The sequence below is a fragment of the Canis aureus genome, chromosome 9 (assembly GCF_053574225.1).
Source record: "Canis aureus isolate CA01 chromosome 9, VMU_Caureus_v.1.0, whole genome shotgun sequence".
Classification (NCBI taxonomy): Eukaryota; Metazoa; Chordata; class Mammalia; order Carnivora; family Canidae; genus Canis; species Canis aureus.
In genome coordinates, this window is record NC_135619.1 from 41,542,702 (window position 1) to 41,569,853 (window position 27,152).

At 35.1% G+C, this 27,152-nt stretch overlaps 1 protein-coding gene and 1 long non-coding RNA gene across 4 annotated transcripts in view; one reads left to right on the forward strand and one right to left on the reverse strand.

The window, feature by feature from the left end:
• Positions 1 to 24,919, forward strand: part of LOC144320712 (uncharacterized) — a 54,827-nt gene extending 29,908 nt beyond the window's left edge. Inside the window, exons 2-4 of one of the 3 annotated variants that reach the window (XR_013386324.1) lie at positions 3,364 to 3,550; positions 5,168 to 5,297; positions 22,580 to 22,889. This is a non-coding gene — a long non-coding RNA (uncharacterized LOC144320712). Of the gene's footprint in view, positions 1 to 3,363; positions 3,551 to 5,167; positions 5,298 to 22,579; positions 22,890 to 24,684 lie in introns of those variants that run through there. The other 2 variants (XR_013386323.1, XR_013386321.1) reach the window with 2 other exon arrangements.
• SGPP1 (sphingosine-1-phosphate phosphatase 1) overlaps positions 8,800 to 27,152 on the reverse strand; it is a 33,402-nt gene continuing 15,049 nt past the window's right edge. Inside the window, exons 2-3 of the mRNA XM_077909570.1 lie at positions 20,200 to 20,289; positions 8,800 to 11,235 (exon numbers count right to left, since the gene is read on the reverse strand). Of these exons, the coding sequence (XP_077765696.1) occupies positions 10,684 to 11,235; positions 20,200 to 20,289 (642 nt within the window). The 3' untranslated portion in view covers positions 8,800 to 10,683. The remainder of the gene's footprint in view (positions 11,236 to 20,199; positions 20,290 to 27,152) is intronic.

The window sequence follows — 27,152 nt, forward strand, 5'->3', positions numbered from 1 at the left end:
CTTCGAATCTAACTCTTGATCTCAGCTTAGGTCTTGATCTCAGGGTTGTGAGTTCAAGCCCTGTGTTTGGCTCCACGTTAGTCATGGAGCCTACTTAAAAAATAAAGAAATAAAATACATAAAAATTATTTGTATGTGAGAGTTCTTTAAATTTCTGTGAGAAAGGGAAACAAATGGTATTGGGGAAGAGGATAGGATATTGTCTTATTTACTCATTTTTTGTTGGCTGCCTGCCTCTATGTAGTCACATGTAATTACAAAAAGACAAGAAGGGGTGCCTGGGTAGCTCAGTCAGTTAAGCATTTGACTCTTGATTTTGGCTCAGGTCATGATCTCAGGGTCATAAAATCTCATGCCCTACTTTGGGCTCTGCACTGAGCAGAGAGTCTGCTTGAGATTCCTTCTCTCCCTCCTTCCCTTCCCCCTCTTGCACACATGTGTTCATGTGTTCTCTCTTTCAAATAAATAAATACAGTCTTTAAAAAAAGAAAAGACACAATTATCTTCAGAGTGGCATTGTTACAGCAAAAAAAATAGCAATCTGAAAGCCCATTAATAGAGGAATGGTGGGGTGCCTGGGTGGCTCAGTCAGTTAAGCTGCCTTCAGCTCTGGTCATAATCTCAGGGTCCTAGGATCAAACCCCATGTCAGGCTCCTTGCTCAGCGGGGAGCCTGCTTCTCCCTCTCTCTCTGCCCCTCTCCCCACCATGCTTGCTCAGTGTCTCTCTCTGCTCTCTTTCTCTCTCAAATAAATAAATAAAATTAAAAAAAAAATAGAGGAATGGTTACATAAACTCTGGTAGAATTATGTAATTAGACCATGCAACAATTTAAAATAATAAGGCAAATCCATTCAGTCATCCATAAACAAATTTGTGTTGAGTCCCTTTTAAATTTTAGTGCTGAGAATAAAGCATAGAGTATGATAGATATGGTCCCTTGCCCTCAGAGCTTCCATGCTAGTGGGGAAAGAAAACAGAAAGCAAACAAAACAAGATAATTTCAGTGCTATGAACAAAATACAACAAGGTAAGGTGATAAAAACACACAGGAAATGGGGGCTCCATTAGATAAGATGACCAGGGAGAGCTTCATTGAGAAGATGCTATTTAATTGAATGATGAGGGGAAGCCATCCATATGAAGAGGTACCCTACCTTATATGGGCTTTGAACACATTAGACTACAGTTAGGCAAAATCATCCAACATAAAACCTATTATAATAAAATGTTGAATATATCATGTGATATATTGAATACTGTATTGAAAGTGAAAAACAGAATGGTCATATGTGCATTGAATGGTTGCAAGTGTATGGGTTGATTACCCATGTAATCACTTGGCTGACTGGGAGGTGCCCCTCACTGCTACTGCCCAGTATCACAGGAGTGTTGTACCCTATCACTCGGCCAGAAAAGATCAAAATTCAAAATCCCGTGAATGGTTTCTACTGAATATCACTTTTGCACTATCACAAAGTGGAGAGATCCTAAGTAGAACCATCATAAGAAAATTACTGAATGACATTCAAGAATAACCTCATCTTGGGCAGCCCCGGTGGCTCAGCGGTTTAGCGCCACCTTCAGCCCAGGGCGTTATCCAGGAGAACCGGGATTGAGTCCCATGTCGGTTGGGCTCCTTGCATGGAGCCAGCTTCTCCCTCTGCCTGTGTCTCTGCCTCTGTGTGTGTGTGTGTGTGTGTGTGTGTGTGTGTGTGTGTGTGTGTGTGTGATGAATAAGTGAATAAAATCTTTAAAAAAATCTCATTTTGTAATAAACTTGTATTTTTTAAAATGCCTTTTTGCAGTAAGCATTATTAAGCTTTAGAAATGTTCAAGTGAACAAAGGTAGGGATTTTATGTTTGGCTTTATTTTAAAAATATTTATAATTTGATACTATGCTCTGTAATTTTCAATCTTTTATATTACAAGGGTCTTATTTTTTAAAAATGCAGCATGAATCTTTAAGGTTCATATCAGGTTTATGCTTGTAGTAGTTTTACATTCCTTATCCAGCATTCTCTTCTGTTTTAGTTATGAATGAGATTCCCAAAAATTTTCCTTTTTTTCTTCTTCATTTGTATATCCATCCCCATAGCCAAACGGTTACTTTTTACTTTTTTATTAAAGATTTTTTTTTTTTATTCATTCATGAGAGAGACACACAGAGAGAGGCAGAGGGAGAAGCAGGCTCCATTCACGGAGCCCAATGTGGGACTCGATCCTTCATCTCCAGGGTCATGCCCTGAGCTGAAGGCGGCGCTAAACCACTGCGCCACCGCCACTGGGGCTGCCCTACTTTGCAGTTACTTTAAGCTTTGTCATTCAAACCAGTGTTATGACCCTTGTAAAACAATGAACTCATTGTTTCTTTTTGGAGATACTTGTAACTTTCTTAAAGGGATGTATGCAAACTTTTTGTGGACAGAACAAGATAGGCTTCCTTAACTTTATTTCCTTGTGGAAATGGATTTAAAAAAATTTTTTAGTAGCCTATTACAAACAATAGAGATATTCCCTTTGTTTTTTCTTGATCTAACATTTTTTATATTAAATTCTAATGTTGAAAGGGATCTTAGAGAACATCAACTTTAACCTCTTTATTTTATATGTGAGGAATTGTGTCTCATAGAAGACAGAGCTAGTGCCTATAGGTATAGCAAATTAGAATCAAAGTCCAAAATAAAGTCAAAACAAAACTTCTGGTCTTCTGACTTGATCTGTAATATCCTTGCCTGAGTATATTTCTTTTATTCAACCTACCTCTTTTGTCACTGTGTTTTGGAGAAAACAGACACAGAATGGGTACACGAAAGTCAATACCAGTTTGGCACTAGCAACTTTATACAGAGTGGAATTCATACACAAACATTTTCACAAGAATGGTTCTGTCAAGTGTTGGGGTCAGGAGTCGAGAAAATCTGCTTGCAAGTCTAAAATCTGGTCAGCCTTATAATAGACATTAATGTATCGTGACATGGTACATTATAGACTTCCCAAAACAGAAGTCTATAATCTTCCCTTTCTACTTATAAAACCGTCTTATGAAACAGTCAGCCAAGTTTCTTTGGAATGAGATTTCAGGTGAATGATGTATATAGAATGCCTATATTCACAGATCTGTAACAGCTAGTAACATGTTTGAGAGCTAACTGTAAGGTAAACATGGTCATATGTCTTTTTAAAATAAGTCACACATTCCCTTAATGAAGTCAAGAGCCTTCTTGAACAATGTTGAATCAGGAAAATTAGGTGGGCATGGGTATATTGGGGATTACTTCATTTATGGAGAACATATTTGGTGTCTGTGATTCTGCTAGCAAATATCCTAACACTCCCTCACAATCTTTATGTCTCATGCAGTTGAAGTTAGTCATATATGTGATAAGTTCTGACCTCGATCTCTAGAAGAAATGTTACTCAGTATGGTGGGATAATAAGTTGAAGGACACCAGTGTTATTTTCAAAGCATGGATGGAAGGCTCCTTATAGCTGGTCTGCAGCTTATCCTCATGACCTATTTCTTCATGGTTGGTTAGCAGGATTCTGGGTAAGTTATTAGTTTGTTTTACGTCCCTCTAGTGAGGCTTTGGAAAGCAAGGAGAGTATAGCTTCATATTCAGAGTTTTCTTAATTTCCTTGGGGCCCCTCCTTTCAAAAATTGCAACTACAGCATTCATGATCTCATGTCACCAAAATTCAAGGCCTTGAGCTTCTTTATATAAAATCCAAGATTGCAGGACGCCTGAGTGGCTCAAGTGTTGATCATCTGCCTCCACCTCAGGGCATGACCCCGGGATCTGGGATCAAGTCCCACATTGGGCTCCCTGCATGGAGCCTGCTTCTCTCTCTGTGTCTCATGAATAAATAAATAAAATCTTAAAAATAAATAAATAAAATCCAAGATTGATATATGAAATTGCCTTGTTTTTCCTCTTAATAAAAGACAAAGCAAAACACAGAAGTCTCTTTATCACAGATTTTAAAAAATAATAATAATTATCAAACAATAGTTTTGATTACCTTCAAGTTGGGTATAATTTCATCCCTGAGCCAAGTGGGTACTAAGTAGTGTAGCTCTTCTACCGGTAAAGAAAGGCAGCACTTCATTATTTATACTCATTGTTTATTAAACATTTTAACAGACTTTTCAACTGCTCCCTTCCAGGTACTTTCATGCTCCACAGATAGACAGCAATGCATTTGTTTGCTAAACATGTCTAACACTTTCCCATTTCTGTGCTTTGGTTCATCCTATTTCTTCTACCAAAAGTGTATCCTCTGCCCCACACTACACTGCTCTTAGCCCATTAAATTTTTTTTCACTCAGAACCGTTCAACAGTGCATCATAAAGTTATAGTTGCCTAACTGTAACTAATTAAGAAGATTGTGCATAATTACAGGCATACCTCATTCTATTGCTTTTCACAGACATTGTGTTTTTTTTTTTTTTACAGATTATAGGTTTGTGGCAACCCTGTGTCAAGTGACTGCCATTTTTTCTAGCAGCATTTGTTCATTTTGTGTGTGTCACATTTTGATAATTCTTGAGGTATTTCAAACTTTTTCATCATTGTTATTGATGATGATCAGTGATTACAACTCACTGAAAGCTTAGATGATGGTTAGCATTTTTTTTTTAGCCATAAAGTATTTTTAAATTAAGATATGTACATTGTTTTCTAGAAGTTATGCTATCGAAAACTTACAAGACTACAGTATAGGGTAAACACAACTTTTATATGGCCTGGGAAACCAAAAAATTGATTTGATTCACTCTATTGTGATACTTACTTTATTGCATTGGTCTGTAACCAAACCCGCAATTTGTCTGAAGTGTGACTGTATCTGCCAATATTATAGATTTGTAAATTTGGTAAAAAGTTGCCATATATGATCTCTAAGATCCTATGTAGTCTGAAATATTTTATAATTCTATAATTCCCCTTAACATGTATAACAGTGGGAAATTATAGATTATTTTTAGGAAAGGTAGAAAACTACTTCAGATATAAATGTTGTATTTAGGTTTATAATTGATTAATGATACTTATAAATTAAGTTATATGTTAATTTAAAAATTTACAGCTTGAGTCCATAAATAATATTTTGGAAATATACTGCAAAGAGAAATATGTTTTTTAAAAATTTATTTATTCATAAAAGTAACAGAGGCAGAGACAGAGGCAGATGAAGAAACAGGCTCCCTGCAAAGAGCCCAATGTGGGACTTGATATTGGAACTCCGGATTCATGCCCTGAGCTGAAGGCAGATGCTCAATGGCTGAGCCACCCAGGCATCCTGAGAAATATCTATTAATATTTTGTAATACTATCTGAAACATTTTGCAGAGTGGAAATGTTGAGGAAGGAGTATTCATTTTTTTTTTTACATTTACTATTTCAAGGTTATCAGTGTTTCAGTAAAAAATGAGCAAAAGTAACATTGTCCATTAAAATTATTTGGTGAATTTTATCCCTAAATCAACACAGATGAAAAGGTTGGCAGAGGGGGGAGACCCTTTAAGTATTAGGGGAATTAAGAGTCTATTTTATTTGCCACTAGCCCCCAGCCAAGTCTCCTAAATCTGGATTTGGAGACCTTTGGAATCTAAGGGAACCTTTTCCCTGTGCTTAAGTAAAAGATTGATATTTAAGCCCTGAATATATCTCATCTATATTGAGATCACTAAATATAAGTGATATTTATAATCACTTTAGTTATAAAAATCACAGATTTTGAAGTAGTTGATTATGTGAAAAATTAAAGATCAGGGACGCCTGAGTGGCTCAGTGGTTGAGCGTCTTGCCTTCGGCTCAGGGCATGATCCCGGAGTCCCAGGATCGAGTCCCACATCAGGGTCCCTGCATAGAGCCTGCGTCTCCCTCCGCCTATGTCTCTGCCTCTCTCTCTCTATCTCTCTGTGTATGTGTCTCTTATGAATAAATAAATAAAATCTTAAAAAAAAATTAACGATCAACTGTACAAAGCAATATTCTCGAGGATACATTATATAGCTTATTACTAGAAACTAAAGTTTTATCCTCATATATACAGAATATTTTCTTTCAGATTTGCTTTTAAAGAAAATAATTTGGATACAAATCACATTCTATATAACAAGGTATTATAGTAATTACAGGCAAAACATTTCAAGAATCTAAGTTATCCTTAAATATTTGCATGAAAAGTGACAGTTCCTACCAGATAAATTGGAAGCATTTACTTACAACCTAAATTTTTATTTTTGTTTCTTTTTAAAGATTTTATGTATTTATTCATGAGAGACACAGAGAGGCAGAGACCTAGACAGAGGGATAAGCAGTTTCCCTGCATGGAGCCTGATGTGGGATTTGATCCCAGGACCCGGGGATCACGACCTAAGCCAAAGGCAGGCGCTCAACCGCTGAGCCATCCAAGTGTCCCTTTATTTTAATTTTTTTTTTAAGATTTTATTTATTTGAGTGAGCAAGAGAGAGCATAAGTGGGGGGGCGGGGAGGAGCAGAGGGAGAGGGAGAAGCAGACTCCCTGCTAAGCAGGGAACTCTACACAGAGCTCTATTGCAGGACCATGAGATCATGACCTGAGCCAAAGGCAGATCTTAACCAACTAAGCCACCCAGGCGCCCCCAACCTAAATTTTTAAAACAGCTAAAAGAAGTAAAAGGTAGGCTATTACATAATTTTAAACTTTTTTAGGTATTGATCTGAGGATCTGATGGAAGTTGTAGAATTTTTCTCCCAGAAAAATGCATGTGCTGAAGCCTGTCTGTGGACAGGATCATGCTTCTAGCCAAAACCAAGAGTCAGATGCTTAACTGACTGAACCACCCAAGTGCCCCTAAAGTTGAATTTTAAAAATTGGTTCTTACTCATGTCCAGATTAAACAGGCTTTTAAATCTAGAGAAAACATTCTTTAACAAGAATGAAATTACTTTGCCAATGAAAAATCTTTGCTGTATAAAGTTGTATTATCATATACTCAAAAACATTCTAATATTTACTCATCCTTATGAAAAATTTCTTTAAAATTGTACTTGTGTCACTGAATTTTTATTTTTGTCTTTGAAAGAAACATTTAATAAAGATTACTAGAAAGATACTAAATAAAAATACTAAATACTAAATAGTAGCATTCCTCTGTATTAGGTCTTAAAATGAGTTTTTGCCATACCTAGTTTTTGCAATTCACATAACATAGTTTTTTCTTTTTTTAAAAAATTAGGCTCCATACCCAATGTAGGGCTTGAACTCATGACCCTAAGAGTAAGAGTGCTCTACTTACTGAGACAGCCAGGCACCCCATCACAGCATTTTAAAATTACAAAATGAAATGTCTATATGTTTATTTAGCTTGAAAAAAGTACCTATTCCTAAAAAAAAGAAAAAAAAAGTACCTATTCCTAATATTATGTTTCATTCCTGAAACAGTGAATTAGTAGTCAACTATCTGCAATACTATTGGCCACAGATTTTGCTGAAAAACAGTTTATTCATAAGTTTCTTTTTAAAAAAAGATTTTAGGGGGCATCTTGGTAGCTTAGTCTGTTAAGTGTCTGTCTCCACCTCAGATCATGATCCCAGGGTCCTGGGATCAAGTCCCATATCAGACTCTTTGATCAAGTCCCATATCAGATTCTGCTCAGCAGGGAGTCTGCTTCTCCTTCTTCCTTTGTCCCTCCCATTCTACTCATGTTCTCTCTCATGGCACACTCTCTCTCAAATAAAATCTTAAAAAAAAAAAAAAAAAGATTTTATTTATGGATTTGAGAGAGAGAGCAGCTCTCAGTCTTTACCTTTTTTTTTTTTTTAAGGTTTTATTTATTCATGAGAGACAGAGAGAGGCAGAAACACAGGTAGAGGGGAGATGCAGGCTCCATGCAGGGAGCCCGATGTGGGATTTGAGTGGGATTTGAGTGGGATTTGATCCGGGGACTCCAGGATCATGCCCTGGGCCAAAGGCAGCACTTAACTGTTGAGCCACCCAGGCATCCCTCAGTCTTTAACTTAAAAGGTTAATTCTTTATAGTTTCTTAATGATTTTACAGCACAGAAGCGGCACGAGCAAGAGGAGAGAGTGGGAGAGGGACAGAATCTCAAGCAGACTCCTTGCTGAGCACAGAGCCCAACAATGGGACTCCATCTCACGACCCTGAGATCAAAACCTGAGCCATTGGGACGCCTGGGTGGCTCGGTGGTTGAGCATCTGCTTTCAGCTCAGGGCGTGATCCCAGTTTGGGGATCGAGTTCTGCATCGGGCTCCCTGCAAGAAGCCTGCTTCTCCCTCTGACTCTGCCTCTGCGTGTCTCATAAATTTTTTTTTTTTAAGAGAGAGAGAGAGAGGCAGAGGCAGAGACATAGGCAGAGGGAGAAGCAGGCTCCATGCACCAGGAGCCCGACGTGGGATTCGATCCCGGGTCTCCAGGATCGCGCCCTGGGCCAAAGGCAGGCGCCAAACCACTGCGCCACCCAGGGATCCCGCGTGTCTCATGAATTAAACGACCTGAGCCGAAACCAAGAGTCAGATGCTTAAATGACTGAGAGACCGTAGCACTCCTACTATTAAAGAAATATTATGAAACTTTTCTCTCTAAAAGTACATTATTGGAGCCCAAAGTCAGTTGGAACTCTAAAACAATTCTTTAGTGTCTTCTATACTGAAAACAGTACTCTGATTTTGAATAAAATGCTTCATAGGAAAATCCTACTAGAATGAAAATCCTAGACATATTTTTATAAATCTCTATCAGATAATACAAAGGTTAAATGCATAGAAGGCAAACAAAACAAAACACCCTTCAATTCTGAATTTGGCTTTTATTTTAAAATACACCTAGCATGGAACTATTATAGGACAGAAAATAATAAACCACAAAGAAATGGAATATTTTCAAATACCTTTTAAGTTAGATATAAAAATCAATAAGATAGCATAGACCCAGATTATGGGAAATAGTCCCTAAAATTCAATTCATTAGACACATTTTGAAAGAAAAGTTCTTTGCACATTTTCCAACGTACCGATATGTTCCTAAGTGCCTTGGTTTCCTACTAATAGGTAAAGGTCCCAAATTTAGTTGCTTTATTTAAAATTATCAGATTCAATGTTGGTAAAAATTACCATGTCCCTAAATTCTCAATCAGAATTATAAAAATATGAGCTCAAATAGTTATGCTGTCCAAAATAGAAACATCTTAAGTGATAATTCTGGATAATCAGACAGATATTGCACTAAAGTCAGTAATTCCATACCTGATGCTCATTTATATGGAAAGTTAATTCTCTTCTTTATGAAAAAACTTACTACAAATAAACTTAATGTTAACCTAGCTACAATTACACTTCAAAATATAAAGGCACAGACAGAAGAATAAAGAATAGTTTAATACAATACCCAAATTTTCCACTCTGAAAATAATAAAAATCAAAAAATAATAGGATCTGAAATACTGATACTTTTAGATTTTATAATTTACCTTAAGTAGCTAATAAATGGGTATTAAAAGTTAACACTGCTAAATCCAATCCTTTCCAAATAATTTAGAAAAACGATTTGTTTACAAATGAAGCCTGTGCATTGTCCCATCTATAAATTTCAGTTACATTTCCATTCACTGGAAATATCTACCTGCAGTATAAACAATCAAGACAATGTACAAAAAATATATCTTGTTCCTATAACTTACAATGCACAGAAAAATACCTACAAAAATGGAAATATTTATCCATTCAGCTTCCCAATAAATCAGAAAGTTTAGCCCATTCCACATTTCTTTCCAAATAAAGGCTAAAGAATTATGAGTGGGTTACTTCTAGCCCTGTTAATTTGACATGTATTTTTAAAATATTTGCCTGATTATATGTAACTTAAGATAAAGTTTAGTATCTTATTTTTATATCACAGTATACATGGCATTTCTTAATCCAGCAACAGAAAGGCACAATTAGCAAGCAATAAAATTCAGTACCTGAATTATTAAACTGATGTCCAGAACTGCAAATAAGGTACATTCAACAGTGTACAGAACTTAAAAAAAAAAAAAGAATAAAAAACCGAATTTTTCTGAAAATTTGGTCCATTAAAAATGCCTCCCATGTTCAATATCATGGGTAACATGAAAGATGATGGCAGTGTAAAAAGAGGCAGTAAATCATTATGTGGTGGTATATGAATTCTGGCCTAGTAATTATGCAATTAGGAAATGGCTCCCATAGTAAATAAATGTTAAATATATCTGTTAACAACGTGCCAGTATTAAGTCCAGATATACAGGCACATTGTTTGCATATTATTATTGATTTTATAATTCAGCCCCACAGTTTAAAATAACTTAGGTATATTATTTCATATATAACATATATTAGATACATATTTGCCCATTATGTATCTTAATATATATTATATATAACTCCAATTCATAACAGCATAAAACTCTCCAAACATTACATGAACATTCAAAATGGATACTTATCATTTTCTCCGTGTTTAAAATAGCTCAGGTCACCTAAAACAATATCTGGATGTGCAATGACAAAATGCACCAATTCTTATGAATTTACTTAAATAATTATTTAAGTTAAATTCCTGCAAAAGCCTAACTCTGATTTGGCTTTTAACTAGAATATATTTTTAGATATCAGTAACTGATACCCTCCTTTCTTATAAACACTATTTCTCCATCAAGAGATACCAATGAAGAAAAATATGTAAGGAACAAAAAATGTGATAGAGAAACCAACCATTCCATAGGTAATATACCGATAAGGAAGTTCAACTTCCATGTGTTGTCTTGCTTTTCGAACATCATCACATGGTATATTGAAGATTTTACAGGCTAAAGGAATGGTGATCTTTTTCATTATATCTCTGACTATTAGTACAAATACCATCCCAATTAGGATCCTCAATATGGCTTTTCCACACAGAGTCATAGTAATGGGGGGCCTAGCTAACGGTAGAATATCCAGAGAAGGATCTAATATTAGACCCATGTTATAGGTAACATGAGATCCACATGCAATTCCAGCACCACTTCCTAGAATCTCAGCTGTGTCTCCTCGGGATGTACTCCAGGTGTCAAGAGTGAAAGAAAAGATTCCCAAGGCTAAGTGAAGCCCGATGATGATTAATGGAGCATATTTGTGAGTTTGGTTGAAGTTGTCAATCAGGTCCACAAATGGATAGAAGATAATTAAGATTAAAATGGTATATAGGAATCCAGCAATAATATCCTGGGAAAAGAGAAGAGTAGAGTTGTTTAGTATACTACTACTTTTGACATTTAAAAATGTATATTTCACATTTTAAATATTAATAAATATAAAATTTTAATGTCACATTTTCAAAGTAAAGCTTACTAACTGAACATATGATCAGTAATAAAACCTTTAGTGATAATAAAAAGATTTGACAATAATAATAAAAGTATTTTTTCATAATTCCCCCTTTTTATAAATTACATTCTATAGTACACAAAGATTTATATTTAAGCCCCCAACAATAAACTATGCCTAAATTTTATAGTTTTTATTTCTGGGAAAAAAGACTATACAGCTGACCCTTAATATGAGGATTAGGGGAGCCAACCCCCACACACTGTGAAAATTGACATATAACTTTGACTCCCTCAAAACTTAACTGATAGCATACTGTTGACCCAAAGCCTTACTGATAACAACACATATTTTTTAAGGTTATATGTATTATATACTGTATTCTTACAATAAAGCCAGAGAAAAGAAAATGTTAAAATCATGAGACAATACATTCAGTCCTATAAAAAATTCTGCACATAAGGAGACCTGTAAAATTCAAACCCATGTTGTTAAAGGGTCAACAACAGCTTAATGTTTTTCTGTCTTAAAATTTTTATTATGCAATAATTGGTACACATAAAAAGATAGGTAGAGTGTATATGAAGTTATAAAATTAATATCTAGGAAATCATTGCCCCCAACAAGATCGTAATATTATATTGAATCTTTACAGAAGTTAACATTAAATCTTCAAGATTCATTCATTATATGTAGTTGTAGGTCATTCACTTCCACAACTGTGTAACACTTTGTTATGTGATTATACAGTTTATTTATCCGTTTTCCCAATGATGGTTACTTAACTTTTTTTTTTTTAAGTTTTGGATTAGTTTATTGGTTATGGTTGAGCTCGAGTGCTTTCTCAATTGGTATCTATTCTTAAGCCAACCAGGAATATTAGAAACAGTGCTACTATGTTCTTTGTTTCTGTATTGCCTGGTATGGGTCTGCAAGCCTTTCCTAGGAACAGAATGGCAGAATCATAGGATATGTGCATGTTCTATTTTATAAGACAATAAAAAAAATTTCCAAAATGTTTACAAAAACTTACATCTCCTCAACTGTTGGCATTTCTTGATGTTTAACTTGGATTTTCCTGATTAGTAAGTATCTTTTCATAAATTTATGGGTTATTCCTTGTGTAATGTATATTGGTGTCTTTTTGCAACTGTTCTTTTAGATTTTTTTTCTTGCTGACTTACATGATTTTTTTCATATGATCTTTGTATAAATCCTTTTTCAACAAAATCTTTTATCAATAATATGTTCTGTAAACATCTTTTTTGGATTTTATGGCCTGCCTTTTCATTTTCTTTAGTCTTTTGATGAACGAAAGTTCTAAATTTTAAGGTAATCACATTTATTATTTACTGCTTAAGAAAGCCTTCCCTGCCACAAGATCGTAAAGATATGTTCTGAAATGTTTAAGTTTGCCTTTTACACTTAAGACTTCAGTATACTCCCAAATTCTTGGTATTGTCCTCACTTTTTATTGAACTGCTGCACAGTTTTTTATTGAACTGCTCCACCTTATTGTGGATCAGCAAAGTCAACAGTACAATGCATTGTTCTAAACAATATAAAACTCTAAATAAGAATACTATGAAATATAAGAATAGCTAAAGATATAGACAATTGCTAAAGAGAGAAAGAACTGAATGTGCAGCTAAAACTTTTATGGAAATTATCTTCTTTAACCACTGCCTTCCTAGGAAGCTTGGCACATTGTAGACACTCAAATATATATTGGATGAATGAACAAATGAATTCTTTATAGGATTTATCTATTCTAACAAAATCTACTAAATTACTTGGAAGTGAGTATCTTTACTCTGTTATTCAACAATTACAACAATTACAATCATTAGAAAAGCATTTTAAAAATTTATTTCTATATAGAACAATTTTTATGGATATTTTCTGATTCTAAAATATGAAATGAGATTATTTAAAAGTAATTATACTCTTTTTATATAAATGCTGTGATAGTAAGTCAAAGAAAGATATAATCACTTAGCAAAAACTAAAGAACTAAGGCAAAAATTTCACTTGTGTATTCAAACTCCTTAGAAGGACGTTTCACATCTGGCTTCTGCCTATCATAATGCTTCAATGACAGAGGCACCTGGCTGGCTTAGTCCATGAAGCATGTGACTGTTGATCTCAGGGTTTTGAGCTCAAGCCCCACATTGGGTGTAGAGATTACTTTAAAAACAAAATAATAACAACCTTAAAAAATAATGCTTCAATGCCAAATCCCATAATGAATTTAGAGACTTTATTTTCTCTCATCTTCGGATTACCGTTCCTTCCATATTTTAGACAAACTATTACATATCCTTTGAGATTCTGCTCAGGTACCTATCACCTCCATAAACTTTCTCTTCCTACCCCATAATAAGGAATTTTCCTCCTCTTTACCTCCATAGCATCTTCTACAAACCTGTCAGAATAGTTACCACATGGCTTTCCTTTCTATTTTTACCAGAAAACCAAAGGTTCACAATCCCTGTGCCCTTTAAAAAAAATCACTCAGGAACTTTACAAATATTGATGCCTGGGCCAATCCTCAGAGATTCTGACTGAATTGAAGTGGGAGTAGGCCATCAATTTTTTTTCTTAAAAAAAGCTCCCCAGTGATTCCATTTTGCAGCCCCAATTGAGAATCATGGCATTACATATTTATATTACATATTACATATGTAGACAATAATTTCTCAAAGGCAAAGACTACCTTATTTATACATATATGCCAATGGCTGGCACACAGTAAGGAGGCAATAAATATTTGTTAAACTAAGAATAATTCTTTGGACTTATCATATAATCTTGCTTGATAAGAACTCTGTAAGAGAAATAGAGGAAACAATTTTTCAACTTGGGCTAAAGACATTTTCAGAGAATAATATTTTCTGTACTGAAAACACTGCTGTAATACTTTAATATTTTATGTAACTGCATTTAGGCTTACAAATACAATCTCATTTTGCTCTTTTGTCCCCAGAATAAATATTAAAAGTGTCTTTTCTCTGCTTTCAAGGAGTGTCCAAATTTTTTTTTTGGAGTGTCCAAATTTGATTAAAATATTTATGGTTACCTTAATTAGCCACTTTTTAAAGAAAATGAGACTACTGTCATACAGCTAGGTATTTAATCTTATGGATTGAAAGTGCTCAATACATTTGTTGAAAAAAATGATTCTCAGCATTGGAGTGAAAAACTAAATTTTTAACATTGTTTTTGAACATGAGGTCTGTGAAAATTCACTGATACATACTAAAAGTTACCCAAGAATTCTTATTAACTAAATTTTACTGCAGTTACTCAAAGATTCCAAAAGTGACCCAAAATCTGATCATACTTTTGGACATGGAGCTCTCAAATTATGTGACTATCACACCTCTATTCTTTGTATTTCATATCACTAATTGCCATTTAATTAACTTTTATGAGATTATGTTCCTTTGGTTGCTATCTTACCCTTTCTTCCCTACCTTGCAATTAAAGGCATGAGTCTTGCAAAATAATTATAAGATTATGGCTACCAGGATAGAAGCTGTTGCTTTATTTTTTATTAAATTTCATGACTGATTCAAAAATTTCAGAATATGCTAATGTAGAAGTGTTCTGAGTCTTGTAATTCTTACATAGAATGTGTACCAAGTCAGAAGTTTTAAATAAAAAGAAGTTTTAATAAATGACAGTTAATGAGTTTTTTACATAAAACTATATATAATAACATTTACTGTTAGATTAAATGAAAGGAAGGCTTGCTAGCTCCAAAGTTAGCTTTTTTTATTTTTTATTTTTTATATATTTTTTTAATTTTTATTTATTTATGATAGTCACAGAGAGAGAGAGAGAGAGAGAGAGAGAGAGGCAGAGGGAGAAGCAGGCTCCATGCACCGGGAGCCCGACATGGGATTCGATCCCGGGTCTCCAGGATCGCGCCCTGGGCCAAAGGCAGGCACTAAACCGCTGCGCCACCCAGGGATCCCTCTTTTTTTTTTTTTTTTTTAAGATTTTATTTATTTATTCATGAGAGATACACAGAGAAAGGCAGAGACCCAGGCAGAGGGAGAAGCAGGCTCCACACAGGGAGCCCAATGTGGGACTCAATCCTGAGTCTCCAGGATCAGGCCCTGGGCTGAATGTGGTGCTAAACCACTGAGCCACCTGGGCTGCCCTCCTATAAAAGTTTTATACTACCTTAAAAAAAATGATAAAGACTAATCAATTAAATGACTTTTGGGATCCCTGGGTGGCGCAGCGCTTTAGCGCCTGCCTTTGGCCCAGGGCGCAATCTTGGAGACCCAGGATCGAATCCCACATCGGGCTCCCGGTGCTTGGAGCCTGCTTCTCCCTCTGCCTATGTCTCTGCCTCTCTCTCTCTCTCTCTCTGTGACTATCATAAATAAATAAAAATTTTTTTTAAAAATGACTTTTAAAGATTTTTTCTTTACATTTGATCACGTTTTAAAATATAGTTACTTTTATTTTTTTTTAATATTTTATTTATTTATGACAGATACAGAGAGAGAGAGAGAGGCAGAGACACAGGCAGAGGGAGAAGCAGGCTCCATGCACCGGGAGCCCGATGTGGGATTCGATCCCGGGTCTCCAGGATCACGCCCTGGGCCAAAGGCAGGCGCCAAACCGCTGCGCCACCCAGGGATCCCTATAGTTACTTTTAAAGTTTTATTTATTCATTTAAGTAATCCCTATACCCAATGTGGGGTTCAAACTCACAACCTCAAGATCAAGAATCACAAGCTCACTCCTCTGACTGAGCTGGCCCAGGTGCCCCTACATTTGATCACTTTAAGAATTCTTTAAAATAACTCATAAAAATTATAATTCTACAAATCTATTTCAGTACAACACAAAATATCCAGTATTTGTTGTCCTCTCTCTCTCTCTTTTTTTTTTTTTTTTTTTTTTAGAGTTGCAGGAATATTAAACTATACAAATCTGGGGTACCTGGCTGGCTTAGTGGTTGAGCATCTGCCTTTGACTCAGGTCGTGATCCTAGGGTCCTAGGGTTGAGTCCCACATCAGGCTCCCTGCAGGGAGCCTGCTTCTCCCTCTGCCTGTGTCTCTTCCTCTCTCTCAGTGTCTCTCATGAATAAGTAAATAAAATCTTAAAAAAAAAAAGACTATACAAATCTACCTCCTTTTCAGATTGAGTTATTATTTATGATATTACCCTGAGTAGTGAAGGGTAAACTGAATTTCCATGCAACAGAACCAGGTGCATGGGTGGTTCAGTGGTAGAATTCTCCATGCAACAGAACCAGAGGAAGGAACAACTGAATTCAGGACATAAACATGATGGCTATCATTGTGGTATCAAATAATTTTAGATACCAGTTAGCTATAGATAACTTATATGCCCTCAAACTAATAGTAATTACACATTAGAATATTCAGGCTTATCAAATTTATGGCAGAAATATCAAATACCATAAACTTAATAAAGTTTATTACATACTAAATCTAAAGTTTTATCCTCTTCATTTCTTCTGATCAGGAAATAGACCTAGAGAGGCCAGTGATTTGCTAAGATTAGAATTCAGGGCTCCTGTCATATCCTAGTGAGTTGTTGAGTTTTTTTTCAATTATAACATATTTTAGGTGTCCTGCTTCTAATTTCAGTATGTCAGTGATGCCAACAGTTCCAAACAACAAAATGTTTTGTTAGAATGCATTTTATTTGATTATTAAGGCACTATTAAAGATAGATTTTGAATTATCTTTAATTAAAATTCAAATTTAAAATGTGATCATTAAAAAAAAAAAACTAGAAAATACAGATAAACAATAACAAATACTTATTACCCAGGAATAGTCACTCTTAAGATTCTGAATGTTGACTGTTCCAGACCTTTCTTTATAATGTTTTTGGGTTTTTGAGGGGTTTTTGGTTGGTTGTTTGGATTTCTATTTCTTGTTATAAAAATGGGTTTGACTAGTACATATTGCTTTATAATCTCATTAATATCTTTCTAAAAAGACTTTCCACATATAGACATATAAGTTTTCAGTATAATTTTGGGTAAATGGATTTATAGCCTATTCATAATGTTACTAATGCAGAAGCAAAATAATAGTTTGACAAGTTCCCAGTCTAGTAACTTAAAAATGGCCTGCATTTTTATGAATTTAAATTTTGAGAGCTAGGTTTTATAATAAGTAAAGGAAAAGATATAGTAACTCCTCTATACTTTTCCTGGAATTAAGAAAATCCATTTAGGAAAGTAGGTAGATGTTGGAAATAAACTAAGCTGTTGCTTTTTGTGTTGTAACAATAACAACAATGCTTAGGGCAAATACTGAATGAAGTGTTCATTTTAAATTATTTAGAACACATTATCACAGAACTCTGTTCTTATGTTAATGAAGACACATCTGCTTAGATACTATGGTATCTAAGCACCTATTAACAACTTGTAGGGCACTAGCTGCCTATAGTTCCATACTCTTTCACAATAAATAGTAAAGATACAAATTATGAATAAGAATATAGTTCAAAATGCAGGTAATAGGAAAGCCTGGGTGGCTTAGCAGTTGAGGATCTGACTTCGGCTCTGGGCATGATCCCAGATCTGAGGATGGAGGATCAAGTCCTGTATCCAGCTACCTGTATGGAGCCTGCTTCTCCTTCTGCGTATGTCTCTGATTCTCTCTCTGTGTCTCTCATGAATAAATAAATAAAATCTTTAAAAAAAATGCAGGTAATTACTGAAACATTACAATATAGGAAAAAAATAGTGGGAATACATTAGATCCATAATGTAAACAAGGGGGATTCATTATAGTTATAATTTCATATATCAACTATCAAATAATAAGAAGCAATGTATTATTGATTAGGAAAAACTGTGGTCATAATACAGGATCATAATTTACATGTTTACAAGTTACCTATGATTTTACTTTTAAAAGGAAAACGGAAAAATAAAAGGAAAACAAATTTGTAATAATAAAATTCAGTAGCTGGTTTGAATAAAACTGATGTAACATTCAATGGGACAAGAAGGTTTTTGAATAAAGGACTAGAGTTATCAGATGCATGATTTGAAAAATAATACATCAATATTGTTTTTATGTCAGCTGATTCAAAAATAGACATCTAGTATGAACTGAACTAAACTCAGCTTGAATATTTGATCAATCCACTAAACATCAGTTTTTTTAAAGAACATATCTTTTAGATTATATATTCAACATAATCAGATTCTTATTATACTTTTTATTATGATAATGAACCGAGGGGTAATATTATATAATATCTTTCACTTCAAGAAATATCAGGGATCCATTTTTTGTCACTCAAAGATGCATAATCATTTGGTAGTTTTTTAGGAGTAATATTACTAACTTTTGGGACTGGAAGGGAATAACTAACAAGACACAGAAATGGATAACATTTTCTCTTGACAAATATTAGATCTGACCTAAAAAATATGATACACGGTCTCATTATAAAATTAGTAGAGATTAGTTAGAATTATGTGTAAATTCACAATTAGCATTAATGCAAATAGTTATAAAAAGTTGAATGCAAATAATTTGCTTATTAAAATAAATAGTATTTGCAATTTCTGGAAATTTACTAGTGAAGGGGCAGCTACTGGAAGTAAGCAATCTAAGTAAGAAATAGAAACCCAGTCTTTCTACAGCTATGAAACAAGCTAAGTAGATATTTTTATGAGTAGAAAATTCTAAAAGGACAAGAATAATTTGTAACCAGTTGTAAATTTTTTTATTCTATGAGTTAGCTCATACTTTTTTTTTCCTGATCTTTTATCTACAAAATACATAATATGTTCAAAGAGTGTACAAAGATACACCATACTAGACGCAAGGGATAGAGAGAAAACATAGCTGCTTTTCTTATGTTGCTTATTATCTAGTAGGAGTCACAGATTTAAAAAAAAAAAAAAAAACAACAACAATTGCAGTTTAGCATAAGTGCTGTGCCAGAATTATGCTCAAGATGCTCTGGGAGAAAGGTCACCGAATCAGTCTACAGAAACGAAAGATGGGGAATGTTACAAGGCTTTTAGGAGTTGAGAACATTTTTGTGAGTCTTGAGGAATGGATAAGATAGTTAGCGAGACAAAGAAAGGGAAAAGGGTATTCAAGCAGAAGTTTCGGCATTCCTTAAAGGTATGGAGATAAGAAACACCATTTGAGGAAACATAGGTCATTCAATATGACATCAGACTGGTGTTTTGGAAGTAAACTACAATAGGAGACTAAACACTGTATGGAGTGATGTCAGACTGGAAGTAGGGCCACTAATGAAGCTGTTACAGTAATCTGGGGAAGAGATAATGCATGCTAGAATTAAAGGAATATCATTGGGAAGAGGAGGAAAGGAGGGGAGCAGGTGTGGCTAAAGAGTTACAGGCTCCCTTGCTGCTGCTTTTTAAACTGAATAGCATTCTCAAAATAAAATAACTGTTGTAAGCCCTAAAATACTGGTAGGAAAATGAAGAAAACTAGAGCTTAATATGTAAATATAAGTGGTTTAAGTTCATGTAGTTTCTAGTCACTGGGTATTCTTTAATCAGGAGAGCTCTCCTTGATTTCTGTATTCACATTGTTGGTTTTCACTCAGTGGGAGAAGAAGCAGAGAAGAAAATGAGAAGGAAAATCAAACAGACTGGAAGGAGGGAGAAACCTCTAATCTTGAGCATAATATTTGGTTATATGTGATTGCTGGAAACTGTTTCAATAAAATACATAATTACTAAGTTAAATGCTCACAAAACTCATGTTAACATACTCTTTTTGTAAAACAAAGATTTATAATAATATTTTTTCAGGCTTCCCATTAAAAAAAAGGCACTATGAACACAATGTTTTCCTTACCAGAATGGAGTGCATTCCCATGTAAATTCTACTTAGGCAAACTAGAGAACACCAGCAGGGAATAAGAATCAGTCCATATATAAGAGGATACTAAAGGGGAAAAAAAAGTAAAATTAGTTAAATAAATTAGGTTAAATATAAACAAGGAAATAAAAAACAAATTACTATACCACAAAACCCCACAAAAAACAAGAACTGTATTTTTACTCTTCATTGTATTCCTAGCACCTAACCCTGAACATGACACATAGCAGACAATGAAGAAATACTTTTGCAGGGGTGCCTGGGTGGCTCAGTCAGTTAAGCATCCAACTCTTGATTTCAGCTTAGGTCATGATCTCAGGAGGTCGTGAGATGGAGTCCTGCTTAAGATTCTCTCTCTCCTTCTACCCCTTCCCCCTAGCTTGTGCTTGCTTGCATGTGCATACTCACTCTCTCAAAAACAAACAAACAAAAAAAACCATATTTTTTATATGCTTGAGTAAATGAATGAAATCTGGTATAATCCTCATTGTGAGAACTGGCTCATTTTCATTTCTTTAGTAAAGACTTAATCACCATCATGCTGCAGGAGAAAAGCAGGTAGGAGACATATTTTTTCATGTAGCTCCAAAATGAAATACCTCTGGAATAGTGCTAAATCTGATCCATGTAAGTGTCCTAGCTTCCCTGGGGACGAAGACTGAGCACCATCTCCCTCTTAGTTCCATCAATGACTGCTATTTGTAGTTTCTGTTGGTACTTCCCCATCTTGTATTCAACACCTTGTAATTAATTGGTTTTCCACTTCTGCCCCTCCACTAAAATTTCAACCTTTTTGAGAAAAACTGTGTGTGTGTGGGGGGGGAATACTGGGATCAGAAAGTCATAAAAATGGAAAAACATAAAATGTAGACAACTCTTGGTATCAAGACTTACCTGAGTCTCCTTGTTTAGTGGGAAAGAGGCATGGTGGCAAGTTTGTAAAGGAAGAAAGAGAGGGACACACTTGAAGCAGTTTATGCCCTTAAGCTTCAAATGTCTCCATGAAATTGAAGCCAAGGTGGTTCAATTCAATAAGAAATCAATTTGGTTCAGTAAGTGGGGTTGAAAAAAAGGGAGTTAGTAAGGTTGTAAAAAAAGTGACAAAGATTTAGTACATAGTTATTTTGATTTGACTTCTCTACTGTATTTGACATGGCTACGACTTTCCTGAAAGTCTAAATACCCTTGATTTCTATAATAGCACATTCTGTTTCCTCTTTCACCATCTATTTTTGTCTGTTTTCCACATAAGAGCATATCTTCCTCTTCTTGTTTCTTAAACATTGGCATAAATAAATAAGGATTCTGCCCTTAGTAGTTATTGGTAGTCTCAGCTTTTCTTATTTTTTAACTACTATTTCGCATGCTGAAGACCTATCCACTTCTTTGCATTAAGAACCACAGCCAATGCCTTCACCTGCACCTGCTACTGCACATATCTTCACTTGCACATATCTCTCTATGGAGTTAATTAAACCCTCTGTTCTTCAAACCAGTGTCATCATCCTACTACCCAATCTTGTTCCTCCTCTCATATTCCCTATTTCATTTGGAACCTCATAATCCACATAATAGCCTAAATAAGAAATATGAATTATCCTTGATTCCTTCCTTATCCCTCATGTTCAACCAATAATCACATCTTGCTGTTTTCACCTAAGTATTTCTGTCATCTCTTTTCCACTCCCCTTAAGCCATCCTTATTCAGATCCTCATAGTTTCTTTTCTAGGCTCTCTTTCTCTAGCCATTCTTCAACATGCATAAGGAACTTGGTTAATGGCACAGACATGTAACTATATAATGTGGTAAGTGCTACGATAGTATACTAAAAATTCTGAGGAATTCTAAGGGAGGGGCACTTAATTTAAAGATGTTAACAAAGTCACCCAGATTACATAAGATCCAAGTTGTCCTGAGACATGAGTAGGATCTAATATTTAGAAAAAAGGACTACAGAGCAAAAAAATAATAAAAGGCATATAAGCAGCAGGAACATGAACAAAGGTGTCTGGGCAAGTAATTGTAAGCCGTATGGTTTTCTAGAAGAATAAGCTTATGCTCTAGCTGAGGAAAGGCACTAAATAGTGAACACAAAATATGCAAATTATATATTTAAATATATGTGAATTATATAAGATGTGTTATGTACTATGTGTTCAAGTGTGTTAAATACTGTGGAGAAATAAAAGAACAGTTGTTGAAACAGTAATGTTCATCAAATATTCCTTCTGCTCCTCTACATTTTCAGGTTCCCTTGCAGTTAGATTGGGACCATGTAACCAGTTTAGCCAATGAGTTGGGAAAAAGTGACTTATGCCACTTTCAGTCATTCTATGATCTCTCTCTTCCTGATAGATGCAACCCTGGGAGCCACATGCTGAGATGTATCACAAAATAGGCAAACTTCAACCAGCCAGGGTCCCTGAAGTCTGGATGGTTTCACTGGTCATTTTACCTAACATTTTTAAAAGATTTAATATCAACCTTTCTCAAGCTCTTACAAAAAAACCCCAGAAGTGGGGGGAACAGTTCCTGACTCATTCTGTGAAGCCATTATTACCCTGATATCAAAACCAGACAAAGACATCATAAGAAAACTACAGACCAATATCCCTTGTAAATACAGGTACAGAAATAAAATATTAGCAAACCAAATCTAAGAGCTCATTAAAACTATTATACACCATGATGTATGGTGTGGGATTCATCCCAGAAAAGAGTGGTTCAACAAAGAGAAATCAATGTAATACATCAAAAATTGGGACACCTGGGTGGCTCAGCAGTTGAGCATCTGCCTTTGGCTCAGGGCGTGATCCCAGAGTTCCAGGATTGAGTCCCACATCAAGCTTCCTTCATGGAACCTGCTTCTCCCTCTGCACCCCGCCCCCCCCGCCGTGTGTCTCTCATGAATAAATAAAATCTTAAAAAAAAAAAAAAAAAAGAAAAAATCAACATGATCATCAAATAATAAAAGCACTCAAAAAAACTAGGAAAGAAAGGAATTTCTTCAACGTGTTAAAGGGCACTTATGAACTACTTACAGATAACAAATTTAATGGTGACAGACTGAAAGGTTTCTCTCCAAGATGAGAAACAATACAAGGTATCTACCTCTCACTGCTGCTATTTAAGACTGTATTTAAAGTTCTAGCTAGAACAGATAGGTGAGAAAAAGAAAAGACATCTAAATTTGAAAAGACAAAGGAAAACTATCTCTATTCACAGATAACATGATTGAAAGAAAGAAAGCCCCCCAAAGAATCCACAAAAAACTACCAGAGTTAGTAAATGAATTCAGCAAAGTTGCATGGTATAAGATTAACACACACAAATCAGTTATGTTTCTGTACACCAGCATTGAACAATCTGAAAAGGAAATTAAGAAAATACTTAGAAATAAATTTAAGTAAGTAAAAGACTGGTACACTGAAGGCTACAAAATATTAATGGAAAAAAAAATATATTAATGGAAAAAGTTACAGACTCATCTTTGACAGAAGGTATATTTATGCATTAGGATATAATAAAGCTTATGTATTCTCTATATGTACATATATTACATGTATATACATATATTAAAAATAATAGTATTTAATTATTGTCTCCTCAAGAATGTAAATTCCATGGGGGGAGGAACTTGAATCTCTTGTTCACTGCTGTATTATCGGTGACTACAATTAGTGTTTACATATAGTAGGCAGTCAGTAAGTACTTGTTAAATGAAGTAAACATAAGCCTTCAGCCACTAAGGGTATCAGTCTTACCTTATCACATTCATGATAACCTTGGGGTCAAAGGCCATTCAGTTCTTGGCCTCAAACCTGGGCCGCATGAACCTTTAGTTCTAAGAGCATCTCTGGAATCCATCACAATAAATTGCAGTCTGAAATCCTTTTAAGTAAACTTCAATAATTTCCAATACTTGTTTTAGAATAAACATTGTTAGGTAAGGATTCTGTAGCTTAAACTTTTAAAATTAATACACACTTTCTAAAACAAAGTAACCAAATTGTATAGAAATATAAAAACCATGTCCTACAATAGCACATTGTAAACTATATTTTGTATACTAAAAGCAAAACAAAGCAAAAAACTTAATCATAATAGCATGTCTTCCTTCTTAGTACATTCCATACTGGTAGGTTAGTATAGTGTATAACAATATACGGGTTCCAGGCACCTGGGTGGCTCAATTAAGTTTCTGCCTGTGGCTCAGGTCACGATCTCAGGGTCCTGGGATTGAGTTCTGCATCAGGCTCCCTGTTCAATGGGATGCTTCTCCCTCTCCTTCTGCCCCTCCTCCCACTTGTGCGCGTGCGCGTGCTCTTTCTCTCTCTCTCTCTCTCTCAAATAATTTTTAAAAAATAATATGTGGGTTCAAAAAGGTAAAACAAAAACTGATCTATATGCAATCATTTAATGTACACATTAAGATAAATAAAAGATTTTATTTATTACAGACAGGGAGAAAGAGCACAAGTAGAGGGAGTAGGAGAAGGAGAAGCAAGCTCTCGGCTGAGCAGGGAGTCAATACCAGCAGACTTGATCCCAGGACTCTGTGATCCTGACCTGAGCCAGAGGCAAACACTTAACCAACTGAGCCATCCAGGTACCTCTGGAGCTCTTTTATGTATTAACAAAATGCTTTCCAGAAAGATTGTATCAATTTTTATTCCACTAGCAGTATTAGAACAAGGCAGATAGATCATTAATGTGGTATCCTTGTCATCTGTTGTTTATGTATACACTATCCATTTCTCAAATTCAAAATATAATTTTTTTCTGGAGCCTGCCTTTGTCCCATATTTAAATTACTATGAAAATTTTAAATTCTATTGAAGACAGTTTTTGCCATTGCTTTAATTGCAAGGCATCTTATGACCTTTTTTTTTTTTTTTTACTAACCTCAATGAATGTGAATGGCAAATGACAAAATATAAAAACTAATTCTGATTATGTGTGATAAAGAGTTAAGGAAAGCGTATCACTTAGGAATAAAACCATTTGGTAGAACAACTGGAGGGAATGTTTAGATAAATGTTCCTGTAACAGGCTGTGCAATGAAAAGATTAGATAGTGGTATGAAATTAAAAGCGTCTAGGAGGTCATGTGATCTGTTTTCAGTTTGGTAAATTTTTTCTAATTTGAAAATGTGAAGGACTTGTAAATTTTTCTTTCAGCTTTTTTCATAAGACCTAAAGATTTAAGTAAAAACTTTCTTATTTGAGGAAATAACAAATTTAGCAGGTAAAGCTCAATGTTCTCATAGAAAAGGAAAATAGAAACTAGGATTGTTTACCAAACTTAAAATTATTACCTTTTGTATAGTGATAAAAGTATAAAGTAACAAGCATGGTAAACTAGAAAAGGCATCAGAATAGGTCACTGGAAGAATATAATGCTAAGTGGTATTTAGCATCCCTGGGTCTGCTTCCTCATTTTTTTTTTTTTTAAGATTTTATTTATTTATTCATGAGAGACACAGAGAGAAAGACAGAGACACAGTCAGAGAGAGGAGAAGCAGGCTCCATGCAGGGAGCCCGATGTGGGACTCAGATCCCAGGACTCCAGGATCATGCCCTGGGCCAAAGGCAGACGCTCAACCACCCACCGAGCCACCCAGGCGTCCCTGCTTCCTCATTTGTAAAGGGAGGGGAGTGGAACTAATATCTTTAAGATCTCTTCTACCTCTAATTAAGTTTGTGCCTAGCCTCCATTCTAAGAAAAACCTAAATTAAAAAAATCTGAGTGATAATCTGCTTGACCCTAGGTATACAAGGAATTGAAAAACTCTTTATACATGAAGGACAGCTTAGTTATAGTGGTTAAGAGCTTAGACTTGGGAACTAGACTTCAGTATTTGAAACTCTCAGCTCCCTAACTTAATACCCGTTTAATTGTGGACTTTTCTTTGCCTCAGTTTCATTTAAATTAGAATATCTACCCCATTGGGTTGTTCTGATGATTAAATGAGCTAATATGTATAAAACTTTTAGAACAGTGCCTAGTACATAGTAAGTTGTATATTAGGTAAGATTAATCTATTAATACTTTAGTAAAGAACAAATCCACATTTATTTGTAACATCTGCCTAGAAATGAATTTTGGCTTCAAAAATTCCAGCCAATTTATTTGTCAAGTAAAGGATTGGGATGGGTAGGAATTAGGAATAGAGAGTGACAGTCAAGTGGAGAACAGAAAGACAAATATGTGTGTAGAAAGGTTGGTTAGTTCTTCCAGCTGGTCTTCTGCTGAATGAAGTCAGTTAATCGGAGAAGGACAATCATATGGTTTCACTCATTCTGAGAATACAAAAAATAGTGAAAGGGATTATAGGGGAAAGGAGGGAAGAAAATGAGTGGGAAAAATTAGAGAGGGTGACAAAACAAGAGAGACTCCTAACTCTGGAAAATGAATAAGGGGTAGTGGAAGGGGAGGCAGCCAGGGGGATGGGGTGATGGGTGACGGGCACTGAGGAGAGCACTTGACAGAACAAGCACTGGGTGTTATACTATATGTTGGCAAATTGAACTTCAATAAATATATATATATACACACACACATATATATAAAAGAAAGGTTGGTGGGATCCCTGGGTGGCGCAGGTTTAGCGCCTGCCTTTGGCCCAGGGCGTGATCCTGGAGACCTGGGGTCGAATCCCACGTCAGGCTCCCGGTGCATGGAGCCTGCTTCTCCCTCTGCCTGTGTCTCTGCCTCTCTCTCTCTCTCTCTCTCTCTCTCTCTCTCTGTGTGTTTGACTATCATAAATAAATAAAAAATAAAAATAAATTTAAAAAAAGAAAGGTTGGTTAGATTGTTATTGCAGAGGAAAAGAGGAAGAGGACTTTTTTAAAAATAGAAACTAGGACTCTTATAAAATTGCTGAATTTGCCAATGTGGAGAAGACAATTTGAGTTTTCTATTACAA